Source organism: Culicoides brevitarsis, chromosome 2 (genome assembly GCF_036172545.1).
Source record: "Culicoides brevitarsis isolate CSIRO-B50_1 chromosome 2, AGI_CSIRO_Cbre_v1, whole genome shotgun sequence".
NCBI lineage: Eukaryota > Metazoa > Arthropoda > Insecta > Diptera > Ceratopogonidae > Culicoides > Culicoides brevitarsis.
In genome coordinates, this window is record NC_087086.1 from 23,535,363 (window position 1) to 23,561,487 (window position 26,125).

The following is a 26,125-nucleotide window of genomic DNA, read 5'->3' on the forward strand; positions in this document are numbered from 1 at the left end:
ATTAAAAATGCATTTTTGTAAACTTCAACAAAGTAAATTTTATTCAATTGAAACTTGTTTTTTTTTTTTAAAGAAATAACGTAATCCATAATTAAGTAGCGATCAAAAAACGTTAAAAAAGGAAATAAAAAATAACTAAAAAGGGCGACCTAAAAATAATTCAATTTAACGAAGAAAATAATTAATATTTAGAAAAGTCCGTTATTGTTTTAAATTAATTTTGGATTTAGGATTTTCGAAAAAAAAACAGGAGTGATGAAATAGGAAACATTTTTGTTTGTTGCACTTGCCTATTGTTGACGTTTAAAAAATTGACACCTAAGTACTGAAAACAAAGAAATCGTAAATTGCGTATCGTCGATAAATAAATTAATTTTCACCAAATAAAATTTGAATTAATTGTCAATAAAGTCGTGATCTGAAGTGTGCAACATGTCTTACGCATATTTATTCAAGTACATCATTATCGGGGACACTGGTGAGTGAAAAAGTCCTGGGCGAAAAGTTTTTTCTATTGTGTTGAATCAGCACCAGCATATGTCTGTGTATGACTGTGTGATGATAAAGGCACAAAAATCGATATTTGAAATGATCCAACCCCTGTCAATATTGTGGATTTTCGTGGGAGTATTTCATATGTATCCACGCAATTTTTTGCGTTTTCTCCTGGATTTTTTTCCAAATAGATGATGCTTGAGCGATAAATCTGGGCTAAATGTGACGCAGCACAACCTTGAAATCTATTTAAAAAGTTTCCATATGTGTGCTGCAGAAAGGGATGAAAACTCATATTTTTATATTTTCGTTCGCAGGTGTCGGAAAATCATGTCTTTTGCTTCAATTTACGGATAAAAGATTCCAACCTGTCCATGATCTGACAATTGGCGTTGAATTCGGTGCCCGAATGATTACTATCGATGGAAAGCAAATCAAATTACAGATTTGGGATACTGCTGGTCAAGAAGCCTTTAGATCAATTACTCGTTCATATTATCGAGGAGCAGCTGGCGCGTTGCTTGTCTACGACATCACCCGCAGAGAAACATTCAATCACTTGACAACCTGGCTCGAAGATGCCAGACAACACTCCAACTCGAATATGGTGATAATGCTAATCGGCAACAAGAGGTAAGCATACGGTGTTGACAATTGTGAAAGTTGTGTCGAAAATATCTTGATAAATCAATATGTAAAATTTTTAGTGATTTGGAATCACGTCGCGAAGTGAAAAAAGAAGAAGGAGAAGCATTTGCACGCGAACATGGTCTCGTATTTATGGAAACATCTGCACGGACTGCCGCAAATGTCGAAGAAGCATTCATCAATACGGCCAAAGAGATTTACGACAAAATTCAGGAAGGTGTCTTCGATATAAACAACGAGGCAAACGGCATCAAAATAGGACAACAACATTCACCGGTCAATCCAGCGTTAGGCGGCTCAAATGTTCCCGGGGGACAATCAAGTAACGGCTGTTGTTAAGGACTAAATTCCGCGAGAGACCCAGATTTTTTTATTTCCTAACTAAACCATTTCAACATAAAATAATATAATTAATTGTGCGCGAAGTCTCCCTTTTATCGATTTAAAAACAAAATAGGTGCAAAAACATCTTTCGAGTTGTTAAAATATTTATATTTCTGTTTTTTAATGCACTTTATATAAAATACATGCAACAACGTTGCAAAAATTTAAACAGCGACCTGTTTTCATAAAAAAAAACATTTCCTTTTTGTATGTATTTATGACCACGAATAGTAACAAGATTAGGAAATTGTGAATAAAATTTAGTCAAAATAAAAGAACTAACAGACTGAAGATTCGTTAAAAAAAAATTAAATAAAAATGCAACAAAGTCGCTTTCACTTAAAGAAAAAAATATAGGAAATATAGGAAGCAGCTTTTACTTTTTTGTTAATGAATTTTATTGCCTCTAACGTAAACATTACTGAACTGGAGAACACTCGCTTGAACGCTACTTTTGCCTGTGAACATATAGAAAAAATAAAGACATTTTATTTCAAATAATAAAAACTGTGCGTCTCACAGTAAAATTTCTTACTTTCACGATAAACGTCAACATATTGCTGTAAATTTTAAGTAAATTTCTTTCTCAAAGAATGTAATAAAAATATAATCAGTTACTTTATGGCTCGTGTTTTGTCAAAAAATTTAAAAAAAAAAATCTTAAAGAGTGTGTATGAATGTTTTATTTAATCAAAACAAAAATGTGAAATATATTATTTGTTTGTTTATGTTAAATTTTAAATTTACCAGCCAAGCCAACGAATTGACAAATCCAATTGTTTACCAGTTTAACTAAATAATTAATTGAAAACAGAAATAGAAAATAATTAATTTGTGATTATTTTTGTAAAACTATTCCCAGATCCGAAAAAATGTTTTATTTTCCTCAAATTTTTTAAACATAAATATTGAATAGCACGTTTTTTCCAAAATAAATTACATTTAAATATATAATTATAAAAATACTATATAGATTAAACATGAAGAAAAATGATAACAAGGTAATAAATGATAAAGAATATTGGTAATAAAAAAAAATTATTTAAAAACAATATTTACATTTTTTATTACATGCTTTTACAATTTTAAAACATGTTTGATGATTTTAATTCGAGAAAAAAATGCGAATTGATGACATCATATAATTATGACGAACAATGTTTCCTGGTTTTTTTCGCACTTACAAAATAATTTTCTATCATGAATTTTTTGATCGTATGTTATGATCAGTGGTGCGTGCATTGGACAAAACGTTTGAAACTGACACTTTTATTTTTTATTTGGAAAATTGTTTAGTCGATACTATTTTGTTCTCTAAATTGTAAAAATCAAAACTGCTTCTTAGTTTATTACTGAAAAAAATTGTATTAAAGTGATTTTTAAAAGTATAAAAAAAACTAGGTAATTAATTTTCAATGAATTTAAAATAAATTGACCGTTTAAAATAAAATTTAAAACAAAAAAAATATTTTTTATATTTAGTCCCGTTGATTTAATTTTTAAGAACAAATATTATAAAAAAAGAAAAAACAATAATTTTCAGACAGTAAGAGTGTCAAAAGACAAAATAAACATACGCACTTCAAAACGGATTGTGAATGATAAATGTTAACACACTTTATCATGTGATTCTCACAAAGTGCGCAATGTCATATCCTTTAGCGAGATTCAAAACTGGTCCGTTATTCACATTTATTTTAAATAGTCTTTTGCTGTTAAGTTATTTAACGGCACATGATCTGAGTTCAAATGCATTCAGTTATTTCTTGTCATATTATTTGCGTTGGTTAGCACTTTTGCTATCATGTCTTCAAGAAGATTTCATCATGCGCTATTCCATAGAAATAAATTTAGCGCGGTAGAATTCCCTTGAAAATGACAGAAAAGCAGATTCGCTATCATTTCAAGCGCTTTGTGAGAATAGAATAATAATAAATAATAACAATTTTTCTGTAATATTTATTTCCGCTTCACTTGACACGATTAAACACTACTTCAGCAACAACACGTGTTATTAAATCACCCATGAGAGTAGTTTGCATTGATGGACATTTTGCTCATTGGACAATAAGCATAACAAAGAAAACTCATTCATATGGAGCGTTCATTCATTTATTATTACCTGATGCCTATTATTTTTTATTAACAAATATTTTTTGTCTGAACATATCTGATGTGCGCAACGAACAAATAAAACTGACAATTATTCTGTGTCTGGAAATTTTCTTTGATCGAATTCGTTCTTACCTTATTCACCTGTTAATTTTTTGAAATTATTTCACAGTAAATAAAATCAAAAGCAATCGAGCAATTATTATGCAATTAATGCGCACCCTAGTCAGTCTCATAGGAAATATACTCGACAAATTATAACAATGCTGTATTTTGAAATATTTTGAATTTTTATTAAATACACGACGTTACACTTGATTGTTCAACAATATTGTACTGACACGCATTTTATATACTAGGTACAATTTTTTCCAATTTATTTTTTTTTCTAGACTACTTAGGCGACTAAATTTAATTATCTCACTTTTTTTTATCGCATCAGGATTTTAAAAAGGAATTATTTAACGTTGTTGACCGCAAATTTATTTAAACATTAAACTTGTTTATTTTAAGTTTTTTTTTTTTAAATTGGCCAACTAATTTTCTTAAAATTCGATTTTGAATTGGGTTTAGAAACATTTAATTTAGCCGCCTTATATTTTCTTTAAAATACATGGAAAATTTTCCATTTTGTCAAATATGTAAATAAAAGAAGGCACATCTTTGAATTTTAATTTAACGCTACCTTAAAATTAACCATAAGCTACACACAGGAAAGTTGCATGATTTTAATTAGTACTTTTCATAAAAAGTTTGCTGTTTTTTTCTCATTACACATTTATTCATATCTATACACAGAAATTTTTTAACTTCGTAAATAAATGGTAGTTGTAATAATAATAAAATGCGAGTGATAAATTTACATGCGATTGTTGTGAGATGAAGGCAATCGAACGAAGGTTTTTCGTTAACGTTGATTTCTGTCTTTTTTTAATCTTAGTTTTGGTATATCCCTGCTGATGTGTTAAAGGGAAGGTTATGGCCATGAAAAATTAGTGCTAAAAAGGTGTTTTTGCATTTTTTCACAAATTTTATGCTTCGTTTGATTGTCCTTTTGAAATAAAGCCTTATAAGTGAGTGTTTCTATAACATGTGCAATAAATAAGCATTTACTTAGGACGGTCCTAAATTATTTCGAACTTTTTGTCCCGATTTTTTTCGAAATGGATGAAAAGTTGGATCGGCCTTACTCATTCATGAAACTTAAAGTAAAGTTCTAATTGGAATTTCAGTGTGAATCAATGCATTATAGAAAAAACCAACGTACTTCAAAATTTCCGAGAGTGCATCGCATTTGCTCCAATTTACGTCATCTTATCACACTACTTACTCATCTATGTTTGTATTGTAAATTGTATCGTGTGTATTCAAGATATATACTGGAATTTTTTAATATTATATTTATTAATTTGCACATCGCGACACTAATTTCGTATGTATGAAAATACCAAAAATATAACGAAACAACCAATCTAAACTGCTTATAACTTAAGAAAACAATAAAGAACGCACGAGTGATGAGGAAATTCTTTTTCTACATCTTCTCGATGATATCATGCTTCTTTCGCAGATCGATTGAATCATTCTTGGGATCGTATTTTTTCTTTGCCATCAGCTTGGCACGGAGCTCTGTTGCAGTCATATTCAGATTAAGTGCGGGAGCGGATGAGCCGTTACTGGTTTTGGAGTCGGTGTGCTTGCCATTCGCTTGATTACTGTTATTCTCATGATTTTTATCGTGATTATTGTTTTCAGCTGGCTTCTCTGTTGTTGTTGTCGTCGTCGTCGTCGTAGTCGTCTTTTGGGTATGGTGATTGTTCGCATGATGATTGCCTGTCTCCGTTTTTGTTGATTCAGTCGTCTCGCTGATCATTACTGTCGCATTAGCTACTTTTGTGTTATTATTTTCCGCAGTTGTTGTTGTTGTTGCATTCGCTGATACGGCACTATTGTCTTTTGTTCCTGTTTTTTTGTTATCTGAATCGGTTGTTGCATCATTGTTGTTGTTGTTATTCATCGATTCTCGATTCTTCTCAACTTGTTTTTCCTCTTTTTTAGCGACCGGACTCATCGAGCCATTTTTTGTTAGACTGAACGAGTGCGGATCGATCACCAGCAGTGTCGTTTCGTGCGGCACAGCTTTGATACGTTCCACAACTTGCTTATGCGTTTCGGAGCCAATATCGATGCCGTTTACTTCGATGATCCGGTCACCTTCGCGCAAGCCTGCGAGCTCGGCAGGAGAATCAGCATCCACCTTGCCGACATACTGTCCAGGCTTACCTTTTTCAGCGTGCAAATTGAAACCTGAAACGATAAATTAACAAAAAGTCAGACAAAATATCAACGATAAGAGAGAAAAAAGAACAATTTCGTAATCATAAAACACAACAACAACAACAACAGTCGAAATCAAGTTCAACTCCATTCATTAACTTGTTTTTGTGAATTGAATTATCACGGAGTTTTGAGGTAAAAATGTGATCAGGTGTGTATTTCGCCGTTGATGTTGTTGTTTGCATTGGTGCTCTTGACCACCACACATAGCCATGACATGACGCAAGAAGAAGGAAAGAGAATTGCACTCACCGTATCCATCAAAATCGTCTCGTTTGCGGATCGTAATTTTCCTTGGCGTACTTTTTGTTGCTATTTCAGCCATTTTTGTGTTCACTTATGTTTATTATGTACAAAAGTATAGAACTAAAGTGAAAAGTCAATTAAATCCACTTGCGGCAATATTTATTTTTCTGATATTTTTGTGTTTTATATTTTGCGTAGAGTGACACTTTGCTCAATTTCTTTTTATCTTCACCAAACTTGAAAGATATTTTTTCTTCACATGTATTTTTTTTTATTAGCCAGCGATAAACTTTATTTAATTCATAAATAAATAAATGTTATTTTAAAACGTGTACACACAATTTTCAGCTCTTGATTTTTGATGATGATGAACAAAATTTACTTTTTTCGTGCTGCTTGATTTCACGTTTCGACCTGACTGAATGAGTGTCGTTCAATAACTGAACACTTTACGAAATTATACACCTATAAAACAACCAGAACCAGAATTTGTAGTTGTATTCTGTATTGTCCAGGTAAGTGTTTTTTCGCTGCATTGCACACAAAGACCAGTAATACACGATACGGTTGTATAAAAAAATTATAAATTCGACGAAATGAATTTAGCTTTCAGTACCAATTTTGAAATTTCGGATGAAAACTCGTTGTTCGATACAAATATTTGAGCCATATTTGAGATATTAAGTAGGGTCAACAGAATAAATCTCAGAAAGCCATACAAAACGGCATAAAAGCTAAATCTTGAAATTTTCAAAAAATTTGTTTTCTGTGTTTAAAAAAAATATGAAAACTTCGCTCATGATTGTCAGGTGCTCAGATTTAAAATTCAGGACGAATGTCAGAAATTGAGGTTAACATCAGCCAGCAAATGGCAGATTGCTGTTGGAGCTGTGCCGGACATTGGTGTGAACATTTTTATGAACATGCGGTATTATATATGAGATTTCAGCAGTTAAAATTCATAAAATTACTAACAAAAATTAGAAAAGCAATTTTTTTCGTGTCCTTTTTACTAAGCGCAGATGCTAATTCACATTAACCGCTACAACATCAAAAACCATGTTCTGTACACGATATCTTGTAATCATGCATATGTAGTAGTTCACAGACATTCTACAAAAAGTGAGTAGACTCGATCACTTCATAACAATACTGGTACCTGCACATTATATGAGATATAATTGGCGAAGGTCGTATGAATATTTTGAGTGTTGTTTTTTTTCATTACTTTTTTTTATTGTATTCTTAAAGTCAGTACACTCACCACTACATTTAAAATTCAAATTGAGCTGCAACGAATTATGTGTGACGACGACAACGATGCTAATAAGCGAGAGAATTAATTAAATATTATAAAACAATAAAAAGTATGAATTATCTCCATTCATCTGTTATAAATGAGTGATATGTTTGTACAAATGATTGTGGCATTTAGTCATCACATTCATAAATGAAATTCACTTGAACGATAAGTCATATATATTTGTTATTATTGAAGGAGTTAAGTAAATGAGGTAATAAATTGATATTGTTTGATAAGCCGTATCAGATAACGAATTTTTATTACAACGTGTAAATTTTTCTTTTTAGTTTCAGAGAGCAAATGAGTTTCCGTTATGCAAAGTGACAAATTCGCTATGGTTAATTATTGAAATGAGAATTGAAGGAAAGCGAATCTTTATCTCGTTATCAACAACTGAATAAATTCTTTCAAAGTAAGTGATGGGAAATTTTTACCTGAAGCTAATTATGGTAAAGCACGCGATTTCAAGTAAACGCATTAGTTGAATGCATCACAATGATTCATGTACATTTAGTTAATTACACTTTTTTTCAAATAGAAATTGAGACAAAATTGCTTGAACAAGTTGGAACGAAATGTACTTTTTTTGTTTGATACATGAACTTGCATCATTCAAGGTTGTTGAACATAAGAGGAGAATTAGTTGATAAGCTAAATTATTGTTACTACGTTAGTTTCCGGTTTTTTGCTAAAGTTTTTTTTTCGACAGACCAGTCCATAAAATACTTGAAAACAGTATTATGAAACACCTTTCTTATCTTTATTGCATTCCACAATCTAAGCTAACCTGAATTCATTAATTGAACGCCACTTTCCGCATATTTACTTTTGAAAATTTTTTACTACAAACGAATTTGACATCGGTGACTATGGCATGTAAGATAAAACAAGTGATAAAGAAGACTACTGATAAGATACGTGATTTATTACATTCGATGGATAACGTGATGTGGGACGAATTTCAAAAATTATCAATTTAATTATGACAAGAATATATTAGAAAACAAATATTTCTTTGAATAGTCAAGAGCAACATTTTTTTTTTTGCTTTAAGAATAATATTATTTATTTGCTTTATTGAATTTGTTTAAAAACTTTAAAACCTTTAAAATAATTTTTGATTAATATAGAAAATATCATCCCAAAATTCATTAAATTTTTAATTACGTTTATTCGAAAATTTTGTTCCGAAACCTTTTGATTGTTATTACTTAAAATTTAGTCCTCTTACATTTAATTTTAAAAGAAAAGCTAAAAACACAGATTCTTCACAGCTTTTGATTTTATGGTTAAAAAAATTAAAGAAAAAAACTTCAAATTATGACAAAAACATTGATTCTTGATTAAAACTCAGTCTTTATTTTTCGTGATTTTTTTTTTGTATTTTTGTATTCCGAAACTCTTTTCACAGATTTATAAGAATAGTTTAAAATTAAAAGTTAATAGATTTTTATTGTCAAATGTATTATTTTTAAAATTAAAAAATATTGCGGCCCCTTTGATGCTCCGCACCTGTATTTTCATTCATAAACCAGTTTACTTTTGTAATCTTACTACAAACACACTCACCACTACACCTGAAAGTTTATTCATTTGATATTCAGCGATTCATTCCACCATAAACAACATCAGCAGCTCGCTCAAAATCAACAAGTTCAATTTCATTCAGTTTATAGCAAGCATTCGACGAGGAAAGACACACATTTTTTATCTTTTATTAAAAATCGTTCTGTGTGTGTCTGGTAGTGCTGTATGGGTGTCGTGTGTGTAATAAAATTAGTGAAAAAAAATTTGCATTGTCTAAAAAAACACAGAACAGGCAGCGCAATATTTGTAACCCCCTGCGCACACCCACAATCATTGCCTTGTAAAAATCACAATCGACAGAATTAAAATTACACATGAGAATGCAAAATTACATAAAATAGTGATGATGTGATCAATTTACAAATAACAAAAAAATAAATTTGTATAATTCGAATTGAAGAGGTTAAAGTCACAAATTCATGCAAAATTAGACACCTCTTGTGAAAAATTCAACGAAAAAAAAATCTAATAAGAATTCATCCTACGAAATTCTGCGAATTGATTCAAATCAACTAAAAAAAACGGATACTTGATCATCGAGTCGCTATAAAGCACTTTAAACATTCTCAAGGTAAGTCGCTATATAAATTTACGTGCGTCGATGTCAGCGTTGTTGTATTGCCTTTTCTGTATTTTATTATTTTACTATAAAATTACCTTTATAGAGTTCTTCGTGCTGATCTCTGTCATGTGTTGCGTTGAACAGAGTATGCTGTAATCGTTGTTGTTGTTGTTTGTGCATACAAGTAGGTACTATTTTGTGGTTTGTGTATAATAAAATGACTTGCGATGACGCCATCTTTTTAAAATACTTTTTGTCGTGTCTGCTAAGCTGATGGTCGATGTATGGAATGTCTTTTGAATGATGATAAAAGAATCAAGGAATGAATAAGCGACGAACTTGTGATGTGTGTCTGCGTGTGGGTTGGCATTTGATGTGTGGTTTGTTTTTTTTTCGGGATATTTAATTACGAGAATGGTTTGGCAAAAATTTACGTGAGTTACGGCGGAAAAGGAAGTTAGTTCAGGATTGTTTACAAAATTTGCGAAGACTAAAGTTCAGGATTAATTAAGCGTTACTGAAATTTTCTTTTCTTCTAGGTTATAAGAATTCAAGAGATTTACCTGAAAGTTGAAAAAATCTAAAAACACACTTTTTGTCATTTTATCCACCTACGGTACCAAAATTTTCAGAAAATTTGAATCCATTGAGACTCCAAAGTTTGCATAATCGAGAAAAGTTAGAAAAAAAGTCTTTTCAAATATAGAAATAATTTTTCTGAGATCTTCTTAACACAATTTGGAATGATTTTTTGACGTTTCTATGCTTCAAAAATGCAAACTCTGAATGTAAAGCAGATTTTAAAAATGCAAATCTTCTCAATTGATCTGATTTGCGCCTAAGTTGAAGAAAAAACCATAAAAAAAATTTAGGTTTTTTTATATCAAGCAGAGTCTTTCGAATTCTCATAGAATAAATGTTTTATCAAAATCTCATCTTTCATTGTTAAACTCCCAAGAATATTATACTTCAATGGATTCTAGGTCATTACAAATATTCTAAGAGAAGAATAATCTTACTTTTTTTTATTACAAACATAATAAGAAGGAATATTTTTTATTTAAATTTTTGCTAGTTCATGCAAAAAACAAAAAAAAATATAAGAAGAGACAAAGAAACATTTAATTAAAACCCAACACATTATAATTTTTTACTACGACTTTGAATTCCCACAACAAGACACCCAACATCAACCATCATCTTCGTAATAAGACAAATCTAGCAAATCTATGTTATTAAGACAAATTAAAATTGTTATTAAGTGCACATACACTAGCTACTCCATTGTTGTTGTTGTAATAAAAAAGAAGAAACAATAAAAAAGTAATACCGCAAACTGTTTAGAGAGACACAATTGAATGAGCTGGCGACGATGACTGACAACTCGACACGTAATAGGGGTACTTTATTTAAATTTTTATTACTTATTATTTTAATGCGAGTAAAATTAAGTAAAAGCCTGGCTATATCGACAAAATTTATCAGACATTTTATGATTTAAAGTTCAGATTTCGCGGTGATATAACAGTTTTAATACAATTTCCCCCAAAGCTCAATTGAAAATTAACCGTTTTTTTACAATGTTGCTCTTTTCTTTCTCTCACACTATGTGTGCTTTGTATTATTTAATCAAAATCATCATCGTCATCGAATGAAAAAAAAACACAGGATAGAAACATAAAAATCGTGCGGATGTATCACCATATACTTTAGTCGCGACGTCACTTTGGTATATAAACTTCGTATCGGATCAAGACAATCGTCTTACGGGAAGCACGAACTATTTTTGAATATTTAAAATCGAAAAAATACGAAAGAAACTCATGATGATGAATCGCCTTTTAATTCAAATTTTTATGAGTGAATCGTGTCTTTTTCTCCGTCGAATGTCAAATGAGAGCTTTTGTAACAAGCAAGAAGTCAAGAAGGGGGAATGTAATTTATTTGCATGTTGAACGGTTTTTATTGTGTATAAAAATTTATAAAAAAAATGAAAGAAATGAAAAATTACAATCAATAATTTTTTGTTTGATTATATTCGAGCTGTGTTTCTGGGAGGTAATTCTCTTAAAGAACGCTATTGTAAATTAAAGAAGAAAGAAAAGCGTGATCTGTCAATTTTGGAATATTTTATGTTGTTATAGATCAAATTATTGACACATTTAAAGCACAACTTAAGGTGGTGCTCTATGAAGGATGAAGGTAGTAAAATAAGTGACTCGATATGCAGTTTTAATATTTTTGTCACGCTTTTAAGGTTGAATGGAGCCAAATAAATTTAAAGAATTTTCGAGCATTGTCTATTGATTGATTAGCTATTTTTGTTGTTGAAGTTCAATTGCAAGGTCTTTGCGAATTTATTACTATGTGATCCATTTTCTTTCAGAAATCCAAATGAGAGGGTTGAAATTGCAGGTCATCGATCTTAATTCCTTGCCTTACTTGGCCTACCTTTAATTTTTACAATTAACTCCGCAATTCATCTCTGTAAAGGTATCAGTTTCACGCCCATTTTTACACTGCCTTGCTTGTTTAATTGACCCAACTTTACTTCCACCAGAGTTACAAACGAACTACATTATTCAATATTCATCACTCACGATTCATATTTACATTAATGCGTAGAAAAAAAAATTGAACATTATGTCATGTGTGTAAGTAAACCATAAATGTATTGAGTTAACACACTTAATTTTTTTTTCGTACAAAAACAAACTTTTTCAATGTTAACCGTGCTGTGAATATGTCGAATTTTAACATATTTCATCCGCTATGTTTGCATTGTGGATGAGCTACAATGAGGTTTGTTGTTTGATTTTTAAAGTCTTTCGTTACGTTTTTAACTCTTCAGTTAAAATTTGAACAAATGAGATGCGCTTATCATGTTTTAAATTAAAATAAAAGTGAATGAACGAAATTGCGAATCTTTTAACGGTTAATTTTTTTCCGTATGATATTTGAAGAGTTTTTTTTTATTATTGAAGAAAAGTAGATCATGGTGATAAAGTACACGTACGTGTTATCGCGTCAGATGGTTAAATGAGACGATTTAAAGTAGCTTTAAAGGTGTTTTCCAAATAGGGTCATGTGACCTTGAGTAATGATTAAAGCTGAATGTCATTTTTTGTTCAAAATACATTTTTTTTGGAGAAGCAAAGGACAGATAAAACAATTGATGTACATATTTTGAACAAAGAATTTATTTTAAAAGATGATCACTTGAATTTTTTGTTTGTGTAGTAAATGTTCCATTTAAATTGTTTTTAATATATAACAAGGCCCATTTTATGAAACGTTAGCTTAGAAACATATTCCGAATAAAAAAAAGCGGTTCTCAATGTTATTGAGCCTTCCGAAAAAATTAATTTCAAGCACAAGAGTCTCGGACTTGAACAAAAAATTTAAAGAATGAGTTCCAAAGTTCTGAAAATGAATTCCGTCGATTAATATCTTTTGACATAAGAGTTCTATAACTACTAATTCAAGGTTCTTTTCATTAAAAAAGATGTTTAATTCTGTCACTAAGTACTTTTTTCCTTAACCCGATTGTCGATATAGCACCTTATTACCTCATCTTACTTGTAACAATTAAATAGCGCTCCTCAACACACACAAAATATAGCAATAAAATATTTAAATTGATTTCGCTTTTTTTTCGCAAAGGTGCGAAGGTTTTTTTACGAGCAACTTATAGCAATATTTTACAACGACCCGCACAAACTTAGCAGCAATGATTTTGTCGTGTCACGTCTGAATTGAATCATGTGTTAGTTCGTAGCAGCAGCCGAGTTCGCGGTGTGTAGATGAATGAACGTTCTGTTATTGAATTGATCGAATGCAAAATACAACAAACAAAAAATATGGCGGCGGACTTAAGCCATATACGAAAAAACTAGTTTCGTGTATTTTTTTTTAAATACTATTATCGAATGTTGCCAATGTGTTTGTCGTTTGTCTGTTCATAAAATTTTCTTTTTTCGGAATGTTATTTACGAATTTATATATTTTGACAGGTAACAGGTATTATGAGATTAAATTGCTAACAGTGATATCTCTGTATTTGGGATGCAAATATTTTTTTTTTTCATTTTTATTTTGTATTATTATGAAATATTTGCAAGGCGGTTCCCATTACCTTCACTTTTAACTGTATGTGGATCAAAGGGATCAATATCGATTTTTTTTTATTTAGTAACTATTTTAGACTTCTGGGATTCCAAGTTTTTAAATTCAATTTCATAACATAATTTCGAAAATAGACAAAGGGCTTAGTGAAAACATATAAATGTATTTTTAAACTTTTATTATTTTTTTTTCTTAAAATTAAATAATGCAATCAAATTTTGTAATCTGTTATTTTTTTCTCGTTCTTGCCGACTTTCAGCCAGTTTGAAGTTTTTATAAAATAGGTAAATCTTATTTTTGAGCTCGGAGCTTAAAAATTCATTAAAATTTAAAATAAAATTTTGGCAAGGACTCTAATATTTTTTTTTACTTTTACAAGAAACGCAATTTGACCTGCAATCATTTAAATTTATCTAATCCCAATGCAACCCGACTTGTGACAATTTATCTTGCAAAAAAATATTTCAAAACAACTTCTGAGAGTTGAATCGGTCCGTGCCTTTTTCGTCTTATATCAATTCATATGTTATTACGTAAATGTTTGTTGCAATCTTAAAATATACCTTTTTTGCCCTTTTCTTGTTATCTTTGTCCAACACAAGCAAAGCAGAAAAAAAACTTTAAAAGAAATAAATAACAGAAAAACAAGAAAAAACTACATGTAATCGCACCGCCGCTATGTACTTGTTAGTAGTTCAAATTGTACGTAAAGTTAACTTGAGTCCCGTTACCTTCTTATTTGATATGTGCGCATTGAATAAACATTTCCCTTGTTGCTTCAATTACTTTGCAATTTTGTTTATGTTATAAATAGAATTTGATTCTTCCACGAAGTTTCTCATGCTAGAAATACCGATCATTACCTTTATCTTTATCTCCGTTTCTCTATATTTATGCGGGAAAAATACAAGTACACTGTATAATGATAGATAAAGTTAATTGGACTCCATATCTAGCACACCACGAACAGTCTCTACGTAGTCCATAAGGTACCGGAGAAGTCATCTTTCTTCACTAGCTCGATACATAATTGCATCAATCATAATAATTGTTTTTAAAAAACGTATCAAACTCATGTATTGACACATTAATTATATATTCACGTTGTAATATCATCGAAGTAATAGACATGTTTTATGACACAGATACCCCAAGTACAGTATATGACGACAAAAGTGTAACAATAGACGATGATCGAATATAAAGACGTAAAAAAAAGACAAAATGAGAAGTATGAGATAATTGCGAGTATTGAGGCTGAATTGACGATAATACGTAAAAAATGTGATTCATTTGAACGTGAGAGATGATTTGTAATGCTAGAGTCAAAAGTGGGACGACATGTAATAAATCACACAAGTATCTGTAAGAGCTCCAATTATTGTCAATATCAACAACTGTTATTTGAGTTGTGTGACAATCATTGGTCTTTCTTTCACTAGAAAATTTAGATCGGATGTTGTGGATTAAAAAGCAATCTGGTGTTTTAGCTTTTAAAGTTTGAAAACAATGCATTACCAATGATATGAAACTATTTTTTTCTCTAAGAAAATTAGAGGAACGGAATTTTTTTCCCAGAATCCAAATTTTTTTCCCAAAATTAGGTTTTCAATTTCACAAAAACCTAAAATATTGAATAAACTGAGATGAGTCAATTTTAGGTTTAAAAACATCTATAATAATTATTGTAGAAAATTTATTAGAATTTTTAAATATTTAATTAAAAATATAATTTAATTGTATCATATATCGAATCAAAACAAATTAATTTTTTTGATTTAAATAAATTATGTTGTAAAATTTACAGATCAAACCAAAAACAAATCAAAATCAAAAATGTTACTTTATCTTACCATTTCATATCATGATTTGATTTTTAACCATCAAAGAAAAATATTAATTATAAAAAAAATTCTTTACTTTTTGTATCATCATTAAATGTTAACGTGTTTTTTCAACGGTCATGACCTAAATTCGTACATTTTACCTTAAAAAAAACACGAAACACATGCGACATCTCCACCTCAGAGAAATAAAGTAAAATTTTATGTCACTTCAATATTTTTGTATCACTATTATTATATCATGACAAAAATTGACAACTCAAAAAAAAGAAATTCGCGTTGGAAGAACGTAACATGTGTGAGTTATTTTGATGAGTTTTTTTTTCGAACAATAAAATTGAGATAAACAATAAAAATAATATGGAAAGTACGAAGACAAAGGCATCAAATTTAATGATCTTTCGTGTATTTATTGTAAAAACGAGAAAAAAACTGTAAAAATTTCTCATATTCTTTCTTTTATCGCGTACTTTTCATCATTCTTGTTATTTTTGATTGCTTTATGCTGCTTTTGAATAAATATGGAATTTGAATAAAGCATATTGACATACTTTTGTTTTGGCATGTTTTTGATCCGAATCTTGATATAAAACATACTTACTTAATAAGCGGAAAGAAAGACGGCGGGAAATGTTATTTTATGTGTGTTCATGATGTTTGATGTTTGTTCCCCTGTCCAATTAACCTTAATTTTTGGTGTTCTTATTTTTTCTCTTTCCCAAAACTTGATTAACTTATAATTAAATAAAATCTTTATTTTTATTTACAGAATTATTTTGGAAGTACTAAATTAGTAAGGACACAAAATTTAAAATGCTGCCACAATTCAACTTGTTTGTTGTTGTTATCGTAAGTATAAAATTTCAAATGATTTAATTTTGACCCGGAAGATCACTACAAAGGCCATGGTGATTCCGCATTTTTTTTTTTTTTAATTTTGTTGTAAAGCAAGACAGATTTAATCATTGAAACGACGATGAAGGAAAAGTGTAAATATTAACAATAATACAGCGTATTAAATTTGTAAAAGAGATTCACACACACATACTCATGAAATTGTGCAATAATTTCGAGTAACAGACGTGCGAGTTATTTGTTGCTGTTGGCAATTAAACGAGAAATGAAAAAAAAAACGTAAATGCTATTAGTAAATGTAGTTTAGTGCTTGTTATTTTAAATGTGATGTAAGGTAATGTGATGGAATTTATAATCTCTAGTAAAATGCGAGCGAAAGGAAGAGAAAACATTTAAATATTTCAAAATCCCTTTGCAGGAGGTCTTTTTGATGAACCAAAGTTTCAAGGCCTTACATATTTAAAATACGATTCCTTCCTCTTTACTTGATTTTATGATGTTGTTCGTGGGTCAAACACCTCAATTACCATAAATTTAGCTCAAAAAGTCTCCCAACCGTTTTATTCTTCAACCTACGACCACATCTTTGTCCACTTTTTATACGTTCATTTAGCTAGACACTTTATATTGCTCGAGGCTCAATTTAAATACGTGAACACGCACAAACAAATCATAAAACCGACTGCAGTTGGGTAAAGCAGGAAAACAACTTTTAAACATTATTTCTGGTTTTTTTGCTTACATTTCTCGCTAAAATACTGTCGTGTGTTGTCGCTGCATTTTATCATTTGATCATTTTTCAATAAACTAGAAATGAAATAACATTAGCACGTCTACTGTTGTTGTTGTCGGTGGTTCAGCACGACAAACGGCAACATTCATAATTCACCGTAAACCTCTAATGTTGCCAACATTATTCGAATTAATTATGCGTCCAGTACGTTCCTAATAAATAAATTCAATGGTACAGAGCCCATGTAATGATAATTTTATTATAAAATAACGGATTCTAACGTAATTTCATTGTTTATTTTCTTTTTTTATTTTGCAGACAACGCTGGCCACGACTCTTACACACTGTGCACAACTTCCAGCAACAACACATCTCAAAAGTAAGTACTGTGAAAGGGTAATACGATATGGCGTGGATGATTATTGTGATTGAAAATTAAGTAAATTGCCTTTTTGTTTGTAACTTTGCATACTTTTGTTTTGCGAATGTTGTAAAGATAATATGATAGACAAATCTGTGAGAGAGAAAGAAAAAAAAAATGTAAAAACAACAAATAAATACATGTTTTCGACTTTGTAATAAGGTTATTTCAAAAACTTATCTTGTTTCCATCCTTATCATTTTATTTAAAAATTAGATAAAAAAAATTATATGAGTTTTGAAATACTTTTTTCTTGTTATTATTATTATTTTCTTTAGCTTGTAAATAACGATTTTAAAAAATTTTAGGATTACTTTTATTTATTTGTTTTTTTTTTAAATATTTTTTGAGTCAAATCATAATCAAACTTTTATTAAGTAACTATTTCAATAATTAATATTTTTTTAAATTAAACAAATTTATAAAATATAATATAAACAAAAAAATCTACATCCCCCATGATTTTGATCTTAAAACTGTAATGGAAACAGATTTTGTTTTTTGAATTACCTAAGTTTTGAAATATTGTTATGATAATAAAGTGAATGCGATGACATTGGATGAAATGTTAAAAGTGATGATGATTTTATCCACGTATCATGCAAATATTTCTTGTTTTCTATTTTCTTTTATTAATGTTTAAACGTCGATCACACGCTTGTCTTACAAGTTTTAGGAAAAAAAAAACATAATATTGTTCACAGATGCAGATAACTTGAAAAGCCACCTCTTTCATTACGTTACTTCTGTACAAAAACAATTCAAAGCGACACTTTTTTGCCATATAGTCGCGACGTGAATAAGTCTTGACTCATTCATGCGAATTCCGTAATTATATTATCCATTTTTTAGTACAGGGCGTTAAATTAGCATGTCCTCGAAGTTTATTTTGAAACATCACCAATTTAAAACTATTAAAAAATCAAATTATATGTTATTACTTTTTGATATTCTTCAAGTAAATATATTTCTTCAAGAAGAATAGTTACTTCACTTTTTATTGAACACTTTGTACTTGGACGTTTCATTTAATAAGACTGGTTTTACCATTTATTGTATGCTGTTAAAAACCTTTTGCTGTTTACGAAAAAAAGTTTATTTCTCTTATGAAATGTATTTACGAGTAATTTCTTCATATTTGTCAATGTTTTCTTTGAAAACAAGCACTTTTTACCTGCTTATTAAACAATCATCGAAAAGATGTGTGCAATTATAATTTTTTCTTACGTTAATTTATGGTGACAAATAATTACGGGTAAATAAAATAAAAATAAGTAATATATATCGGATTATAAAAACAGTATTTTAAGTTGATTTATTTTAAAGGCAAGATATTTCGTTTCAAAAGAAAAATTTGGTTTTCACACCTTCATGTCAATTTTGCGTTATTTTTTTTTAAATTTAATTTGTTGAGTGTTACCGCTGGGAGATTTAAAAGTCATCACTTAGGTCTCTTTCCTACAGGTTTTAATTTATAACCGTGAAACAGACGGAACTTAAAAAAGTTGCTTCTTCCATATTTAGAACAATTATTTTTAAGAAAAAAAATCTAACGTGGGAGCGCAAAACCATTAAAGAGTGAGGGTGATTAAATGTTTATTCTTCATTGAAATAAATGTAAAGAATCTTGCTAAAAAATTATGGAATATCAACTTTTTATACAAAATGTTAGAGTTTATTGGCTTTTTCATGTTGCCATACAATATTTTGTAGCTGAGTGTTAAAATCGCTTTGAAAGAAGAAGATTATGTATAAAATCAATAAAGACAGAACAAAAGAATTGTAAGAGAACTTTAAACGAAGAGTCATGTCGAGTTTATATTTGTAGATAAAAATATGCTATGATATTGATCATCGTAGAATGTTAACAAACATAGACAATTTTTGCTTGGACAAACTTAAAAAGGTTGTAACTGGAAGTCCATAAACCCCATTTTTAAAGATTTCCTCTTTCAAATCTTTCGAAGAGATGACTAGAACTAAGAAAATATCATATCAACAGAGCTGTAATGCTTGAAAGAACCTTCGTACGTGATACAACTTTGTCCAATGTTTGAGAATAAGAATATAAAATATGAAAAAAAAAATCTACATGAAAAAGAAGAATATAAAGTAAAGGTCATTACACTAGTCAATTGGTGCTGGTTTGGTGCAAAATCTCATTTGAAATAACATTACAATGGCGACTCGCATACACCGCATGTAATTTATATGTATTTGAAAGTGATCAGATTGTGTGTAGACCACGTCTTTTCGCCATAATAGGATTGAAATTGTGTGCAAAGCCCATCTTCAGTCGTGCATGATAGAATTCTTCGAAGACATGTATGGGAAAAAGGTGAAAGATCGTGACCATGGAGCATTTTAATAATTTATATTTTTTTCTTTCTCCTTCCTCTCTAGAACACCAGTCAGTGATCGCATCAAAGACACCAAGTGTCCGGATACAATGTATGTCGGGATTCATGGTTATCACGATTAAAGATGCGCCCTCCACGGACGAAGGTTTCTTCAGTGGGATGATTTATCCGAAAGAGTTGTCTAAGAATTCAACTTGCATGTCCGAATTCCACAATCACGAAGGACAACTCAAATACAAGTTGCCGCTTAGAAGTTGCAGTACGATGCCACAAGAAACGGTAAATATTTGATAATGTTTGGAAAAGTATTTTTTTTTAAATTATTTTTTTATATTTTTAGGAGGATGGTCAAATTGAATTCTTCAACACGATTGTCATTCAACCGCATTTAAAACTCGTAACAGATTTAACGACCAGCTATCACGTTCGGTGTCGATACAAGAGTCGAGAGGCAGCAACTAAAGGAACATCTTCGACCAATGGAAACCCTCAACCATTGACATCTGATGACGCTAGTTATTCCGATCGATCCAACTATGGTCGGTCACTTGATAATAGCATTGCCACAAACGAGATGCCCGGAGTTCATATGAAAATCTTCTCCGAAGGAAAAGTCGCAGAAAACGTCAAGATTGGAGATAATTTGGAAATTGTTGTGAATATTGATAAACAAGATACTTACGGTCTTTATGTCACGGATTGCATTGTTCGTGATGGTCTTGGCTTGGGAGAGACGTTGTTAGTCAACGAAAATGGATGTCCAATGGATACGGAGATTATGGGACCATTTAAATACTCGAGCGATCGATCGACAGCCAAGGTTTCCTTCCCAGCTCACAGATTCCCTTACACATCAGCCGTTTACTACCAGTGTAACGTCAAGTTGTGCGCTTTAGTAGATCCAAGTTGTCATAAGGTAAAAGTTTCTTCAATCTCCTTGAGCTAATTAAAACTAAAAAAAAAAAAATATTAATTTAGGAACCCACATGTGATCCAAGTGGCAAACGACTTAATAAACGTGCAACAGGAGACGAAACAGTCGAAGAAGGACTTCCAGCAACAATTGAAGTGTATTCTGGTTTGTATGTCAACGAAAATGCCGATGTTGTTGATGAAGATGACGATTCTGTGACAAAAGAAAAGGTAATTGTCACATTGTTTCTCAGCAAATAGCATCTAAAACTGATAAATTTTCTTACTTACAGTCAATTGAAGACGCGATTTGCGTTTCCCAGCGTAGTTTTGCAATTGCCATTGCCATTGCTGGATTAGTACTTATGCTATTGGTTGTCCTGGCCGCACTTTGCATCATGGCACGTCGCAGCCGCAAGACTCATTCGTCATCAGGCAGCTCAATTTACAGTGGTCCTTATACGAACACAGCCTTCTCTCACACTAGTTAGAAAGAATGGCTACTAACTACGAACGAACCCAGTGATAATCCGCTTAAAAAATAGAATTAAGATATGGATAGACATTATTTAACAAAGTGCCTCCAAACTAATGACGGGCCCTCTGTTGACTGAATGTCTTCTGATACCCCCTTTCCCCACTTTTAATCTCACATTTCTCTCTCGGTGACGGAAACTCACTTATTATCTAATGAAGTAACAAAACTCATATCCTTAAATTTTGACCCGTCTTTATCTACATACGTGCTTCCATAAAGCAATATAACACAATCGAATCTCCGGAATTCTAGAAATAAGTTTCCTTTTTATTTAATTGTTAGAAGATGCTAAAGCGTCATTTAACTGCCATTTTTATTTAAAAAAAAAAATTAAATTAAAAACAGTATTTATAGATACTGACGTGGGCTTGTTAAAATCATTTAGATGCCAAATTTGTTCTGTTTTACAATTTCATTTTTGACGACAAAAAGTCAAGAAATGAGATTTTAGAACGCTACAAAATTTCAATAAATGCATCGTCAAGAATTTAATGACTCCACTTGACATTTAAAAAATGTAAAAGTAATGTTAAGTCTTCGTATTAGATTTAAAAAGACTTTTTCTAATCAATTCCTTGTTTAATTATAACTAAAATAATATTTTTATCGAAATAATAATAAAAAAAAAATTATAAATTCAAAATTTTATATTTTTAACATCCACATTTGCCTCTTTTGCAACATGAAAGCGTACATATTTCATTCAGTTCCACTTCATGTGATGTTTGGAGCCCATCTTGGTCTTGGCAAAAGCATTTTCCACGACGACATGTAGCTGGTGGATAGTTCCCTAGGCTATCGCATTCAGGGATCTCTAATGCGTTTGCTTCTTTCAAAAGTTTTCGAGAACGTGCGCACTCTATTGAAGAAAATTTGAATATTTTTCGTAAGAAAAAAACTTTCAAATCACTTACTACACTGCATTTCTTTTGCTTTGTTAATGATAGCTTCGAAATTTTCTATGAGATTTCCCTGTTCATCGGCACAGTATTTCATATTTTTAGTTTTATCAACCCGAACTGGCAGGAACCATCCATCAGGTTGACATTCCTCGACATCGAAATTGATGACATGGATTCCTTTTTCGATCAGATTATACTTTTCTTGATATTTTTCAATTGCTTGAGCCTCACATGCGCGTAAATAGTCTTTCATCGATCGCATATTTCGATGCAAAGTTTTGTTATCTGCAGTAAACAAAATTATATATAAGAAATTTTTTTAAAAATAAATAATAAAAATACTCACAACATGGAAGCTCTGATAGCCCTTTAGTTATGTTAACGTTTTCATCTCCGTTAAGTCCTCCATTTGAATCAGTACAAAAACATTCGTCGTTCATGCATTGCAGTGCATCAAACGAACCTTTCATGTCACATCGAGCTGTCATAATTGGGAATTGTGGCTCGATCACTTCTCTAGCTGAGTCTGACAGTCTAGCACATTCTAAAAAATTAAAATTTTACTCCAAAGTACAAAACACCTAATTATTAATAAAAATTTACCACATTTCATGTAGAATTCAATGGCTTCCGTTTCAACTGCTTCTCCGAAAATCCTTTGTCCATCTTTGTTCAAACAGTGACATGTTTGCCCCGAGACACATCGAGTTGGCTCATAGAAACCATCCTTATCACATTTTGGTCTTGGCCGATAGTTGCCGATTTTTCCAGATTCTTTATCCTTGTCGAATTTATCTTGTTCTTCAAAGCATGGAGTAGATCTACTTTCACGCACTGTAAAATGGAATAATATCACTTGACAAAGAGTTTTTTTTATTTTAATTAAAATAATTCTTACTTGATTCGCAGGTGGCGTGTTGACCTTCATGCGCAGTGCAATAAAGACCTGGTCCACAAATTTTGCTTGGAAGAGGGGATCCTGGAGTGCCAATTGTACACCATTCACCTTTTTCTAAAAAAAAAATAAAATTAAAAACAATTTTGAATTCGAAAAAAAACTGATAAATTTACTTAAATTCTCTAAGCAAAACTCGCAACAATTGCATGGAGTTGGAGAGTCAAAGAGTCGACCATTATGCGTTGAGTTCTGAGCACGACAAGCAATATCAACTTTTGGACAACCATTTTCTTCAACATATTTCTGAAAACAAATATTTTATTTTCTTCATTTAATATAAAAAAATTTGAACTTACTTCACAAAATCTTTCTGTGCATAAATATTTGTCGTCGAGACTTTGAAAACTGGAATGAATCAAAAAATGCAATAATAAAAGAAAAGTATTGTATCGACAAGTCATTTTCAGATCATCGAAGTGAAAATATAAATTGAATGTAAATGCTATTAATTTCAAAATAATACTGATTGACTTTTTAATACTGTAGAAAACAAAGTGATACGAATTGCTTATCTTGTTCTACGAATGATAAGATAGTATGATAACGGTGTAGAAATATTCATTTCTAAATTTAGTCAAAGTAAATGAAATATTTCAGCAAAATCCCCTCACCCATACGTACATCAATTAAAAAGAACTCCCAACTCTATCTCTTCATTCACCTTAAAAAAAGCAAGAAAACGGCAGCGGCATTTCAGCACACAATTATTATGAACGACACAAAAATTAATTGAATTTACGTTCAGGAGACAAAGTCTAAATTGTAACAAACAATAACGTTGTTGTTGTTAATTGACACGCCATAATTAAATTGTTTTCCCTATTATTTTATAAAAATTAAGTGTAATACTCCCCAAAGTAATTTCATTTTTAGATCAATGCTCGGTACACAAGAAAAATTTCATTCAAGAAAATGCGTGGAGCATCTGCGCAAAAGCACTTCCGCGAATCTTTCTTCATTGCGCCAAAATATAAAAAGGAGAAGATCTTTAAACATCCATTCAGTATTCTTCTCGAGTCTTGTAAAACAAGAAGTTATCTAGAAACCCATCAAAAACTAATAAAAAAGCAAAAAAATGCACTCACCAGCTAAGAGTTTCTTGATAGTTTTACTTGCTCTTTTTGTCGTCTTGGCAACATTCGATGTTGCTGAAGCCGGTTACCGAAAGCCGCCATTTAATGGTAAAATTAAAATTTTCATCTTTAAATTATTCAATTTAAACGAAATAAAATTATCCTATCTTATTGAAATTTACAGGCAGCATTTTCGGTAAACGAGGCAACTCTGTGGAATACGAAGCCGGAGCCCAGAAACTTCAAGCCATGTGTGAAGTTGCGTCTGAAGCATGCCAACAGTGGTTCTCTTCGGATAAATAATTGCTGGACTCATCAAAATATTAAAATCAGATGTTAGATTTTCGTAACTTGTTCCATTATAGATGGCTGGACGAATGGAAAAATATGGAAGAGGATATGAAAATCACTTCTGATACTAAATAATCATCTTTTTCTATAAAAAAAATATATTTATGTATAATCAAAAAAAAAAAAATTGTGGAGATATAATTTATAACAAAAAAGAAAAACAGAGGAAAATGAAATATTAATAAACTAATCGCATATGAAATCTCTGATATAAGTTTTTTTTTAAATTTACCTGTTGAATGCCAAATAATGGTGACCATCGTTCTGATTAATAAAACAACGCGGGTAACGGCTGTCATGGCAACGCTTTGTTATAGACGCAAACTAAACAAAACAAACAAAAAATAAATTGAACTAAAACGCCGGGAAGTTTCTTTTAAAAAAAATTTGAACAAAATGTTTCCTGAAAATTATGTAGCAGAAATTTTGGATCGTGAAAAGGAATTAATCCGATTGAACGAACGTATAAATCAAGGTTCACCAAAACTCTTTAACAAAAATGAAAAGGCCGCAATTATTACGAAAAAGTTTGACAAAAACGTCTGGAAACCAGAAAAAGTCGAAATCAAAACCGAAGCTGCTACAAAACAATCTCCACCGATTTGTACTAGAGCATCACGTTGTGAATCGAGTGCCAGCACTCACAGTTCTAACAAAGATTTACCAGTACCAAAGTCAACAGATACGACCAGTGACAATCTAAACGTCGTTCCTCGAGTGCTGGAACGAAAACACGTGAACAAAGATAATCTCATCAAATTCCTCAAAGCTAAAGTGGCAATATTGCAAAATGAATTGGAGTCCGCTGTAAGTGAGAACAAAGAACAAAATGAAACAATCAAGGAATTAACGAAAAAAATCGAAAGATCCGATGTTGCATACAACGCATTAGACTCCAATCACGCATCTTTACAACAAACGGTCAAAAAATTGGAAGAGAAGAATGCTCAATTACGGGATGTAATTCAGGAAAAGGATGATCGAATTCAGGCTATTTCCAAGGAACAAGCTCGCGTGTCTGCAGAGTGGTCAAAGTTGAAAAAATTAAATCAAACACTCGAAGTTCGTTTGACGCAGCTCAGACAAACACACGAAGCGACAAAAGCTCGTTTGAATGAATTGAGTGATGCCGAGAAGGAAATTCGCTTTTCAAAAACTCAGGAAAGGGCCACTCTAGAAGGTCAAATAAAGGAGTTGAAGAGGGAAAGAATGCAAATGTTGAATGCCTTCAAAAAACAATTGTTAAGAATTGACCAATTGAAACAACAGAACAACTGCTTTGATGAGGAAAAGTTGATAGAAATTGCGGAAAGGGAATATATGAAGTTACTCAAGTGGTCAAGTGGCGATCAACCAAATAGTCATTAGAGTAATTAATG

General features: G+C 31.0%; 5 protein-coding genes across 6 annotated transcripts; 3 read left to right on the forward strand and 2 right to left on the reverse strand.

Annotated features, from left to right (window-relative positions):
* Positions 1-323: 323 nt before the first annotated feature.
* LOC134829828 (ras-related protein Rab-2) lies at positions 324-2,442 on the forward strand. The gene is made up of 3 exons (XM_063843103.1): positions 324-478; positions 813-1,128; positions 1,203-2,442. Exons 1-3 carry the CDS (start codon positions 433-435, stop codon positions 1,480-1,482), a joined length of 642 nt encoding a protein of 213 aa, XP_063699173.1. The 5' UTR covers positions 324-432; the 3' UTR covers positions 1,483-2,442.
* A 1,745-nt stretch (positions 2,443-4,187) lies between these two features.
* On the reverse strand, positions 4,188-6,645 carry LOC134829877 (Na(+)/H(+) exchange regulatory cofactor NHE-RF1). The gene is made up of 2 exons (XM_063843165.1): positions 6,229-6,645; positions 4,188-5,946 (listed from the first exon to the last, which is right to left on the reverse strand). Exons 1-2 carry the CDS (start codon positions 6,299-6,301, stop codon positions 5,174-5,176), a joined length of 846 nt encoding a protein of 281 aa, XP_063699235.1. The 5' UTR covers positions 6,302-6,645; the 3' UTR covers positions 4,188-5,173.
* A 1,027-nt stretch (positions 6,646-7,672) lies between these two features.
* On the forward strand, positions 7,673-21,986 carry LOC134829776 (uncharacterized). 2 transcript variants are annotated; one of them, XM_063843027.1, is made up of 8 exons: positions 7,673-7,736; positions 7,813-7,937; positions 16,413-16,492; positions 17,550-17,610; positions 20,056-20,291; positions 20,353-20,928; positions 20,991-21,155; positions 21,218-21,986. In XM_063843027.1, exons 3-8 carry the CDS (start codon positions 16,457-16,459, stop codon positions 21,413-21,415), a joined length of 1,272 nt encoding a protein of 423 aa, XP_063699097.1. In that variant the 5' UTR covers positions 7,673-7,736; positions 7,813-7,937; positions 16,413-16,456; the 3' UTR covers positions 21,416-21,986. The 2 variants fall into 2 exon arrangements, with proteins under 2 accessions (XP_063699097.1, XP_063699096.1); XM_063843026.1 differs by lacking the exons at positions 7,673-7,736; positions 7,813-7,937 and adding an exon at positions 9,219-9,683.
* LOC134829777 (uncharacterized) lies at positions 21,900-23,768 on the reverse strand. Its single transcript, XM_063843029.1, has 7 exons — positions 23,619-23,768; positions 23,436-23,565; positions 23,263-23,376; positions 22,968-23,198; positions 22,711-22,908; positions 22,377-22,649; positions 21,900-22,321 (listed from the first exon to the last, which is right to left on the reverse strand). The coding sequence occupies exons 1-7, from the start codon at positions 23,721-23,723 to the stop codon at positions 22,116-22,118; spliced, it is 1,257 nt and encodes a 418-aa protein (XP_063699099.1). The 5' UTR covers positions 23,724-23,768; the 3' UTR covers positions 21,900-22,115.
* A 1,374-nt stretch (positions 23,769-25,142) lies between these two features.
* Positions 25,143-26,114, forward strand: LOC134828772 (testis-expressed protein 9). The gene has a single exon (XM_063841759.1). The coding sequence runs from the start codon at positions 25,143-25,145 to the stop codon at positions 26,112-26,114; it is 972 nt and encodes a 323-aa protein (XP_063697829.1).
* The last annotated feature ends 11 nt before the right edge of the window (positions 26,115-26,125 follow it).

Excerpts from the sequence above, each read along its gene's own strand:
- LOC134829828 (XM_063843103.1), top strand. The coding sequence starts at position 433 with ATGTCTTACGCATATTTATTCAAGTACATCATTATCGGGGACACTG. Across the intron at positions 479-812 it reads CATCATTATCGGGGACACTG|GTGTCGGAAAATCATGTCTT; the intron begins GTGAGTGAAAAA and ends TTTCGTTCGCAG. Across the intron at positions 1,129-1,202 it reads ATGCTAATCGGCAACAAGAG|TGATTTGGAATCACGTCGCG; the intron begins GTAAGCATACGG and ends TAAAATTTTTAG.
- LOC134829877 (XM_063843165.1), bottom strand. The coding sequence starts at position 6,301 with ATGGCTGAAATAGCAACAAAAAGTACGCCAAGGAAAATTACGATCCGC. Across the intron at positions 5,947-6,228 it reads AGACGATTTTGATGGATACG|GTTTCAATTTGCACGCTGAA; the intron begins GTGAGTGCAATT and ends TTATCGTTTCAG.
- LOC134829776 (XM_063843027.1), top strand. The coding sequence starts at position 16,457 with ATGCTGCCACAATTCAACTTGTTTGTTGTTGTTATC. Across the intron at positions 20,292-20,352 it reads GTACGATGCCACAAGAAACG|GAGGATGGTCAAATTGAATT; the intron begins GTAAATATTTGA and ends TTATATTTTTAG. Across the intron at positions 21,156-21,217 it reads ATTCTGTGACAAAAGAAAAG|TCAATTGAAGACGCGATTTG; the intron begins GTAATTGTCACA and ends TCTTACTTACAG.
- LOC134829777 (XM_063843029.1), bottom strand. The coding sequence starts at position 23,723 with ATGACTTGTCGATACAATACTTTTCTTTTATTATTGCATTTTTTGATT. Across the intron at positions 23,566-23,618 it reads GCACAGAAAGATTTTGTGAA|AAATATGTTGAAGAAAATGG; the intron begins GTAAGTTCAAAT and ends ATTTGTTTTCAG. Across the intron at positions 22,322-22,376 it reads AGCAAAAGAAATGCAGTGTA|AGTGCGCACGTTCTCGAAAA; the intron begins GTAAGTGATTTG and ends TTTCTTCAATAG.
- LOC134828772 (XM_063841759.1), top strand. The coding sequence starts at position 25,143 with ATGTTTCCTGAAAATTATGTAGCAGAAATTTTGGATCGTGAAAAGGAA.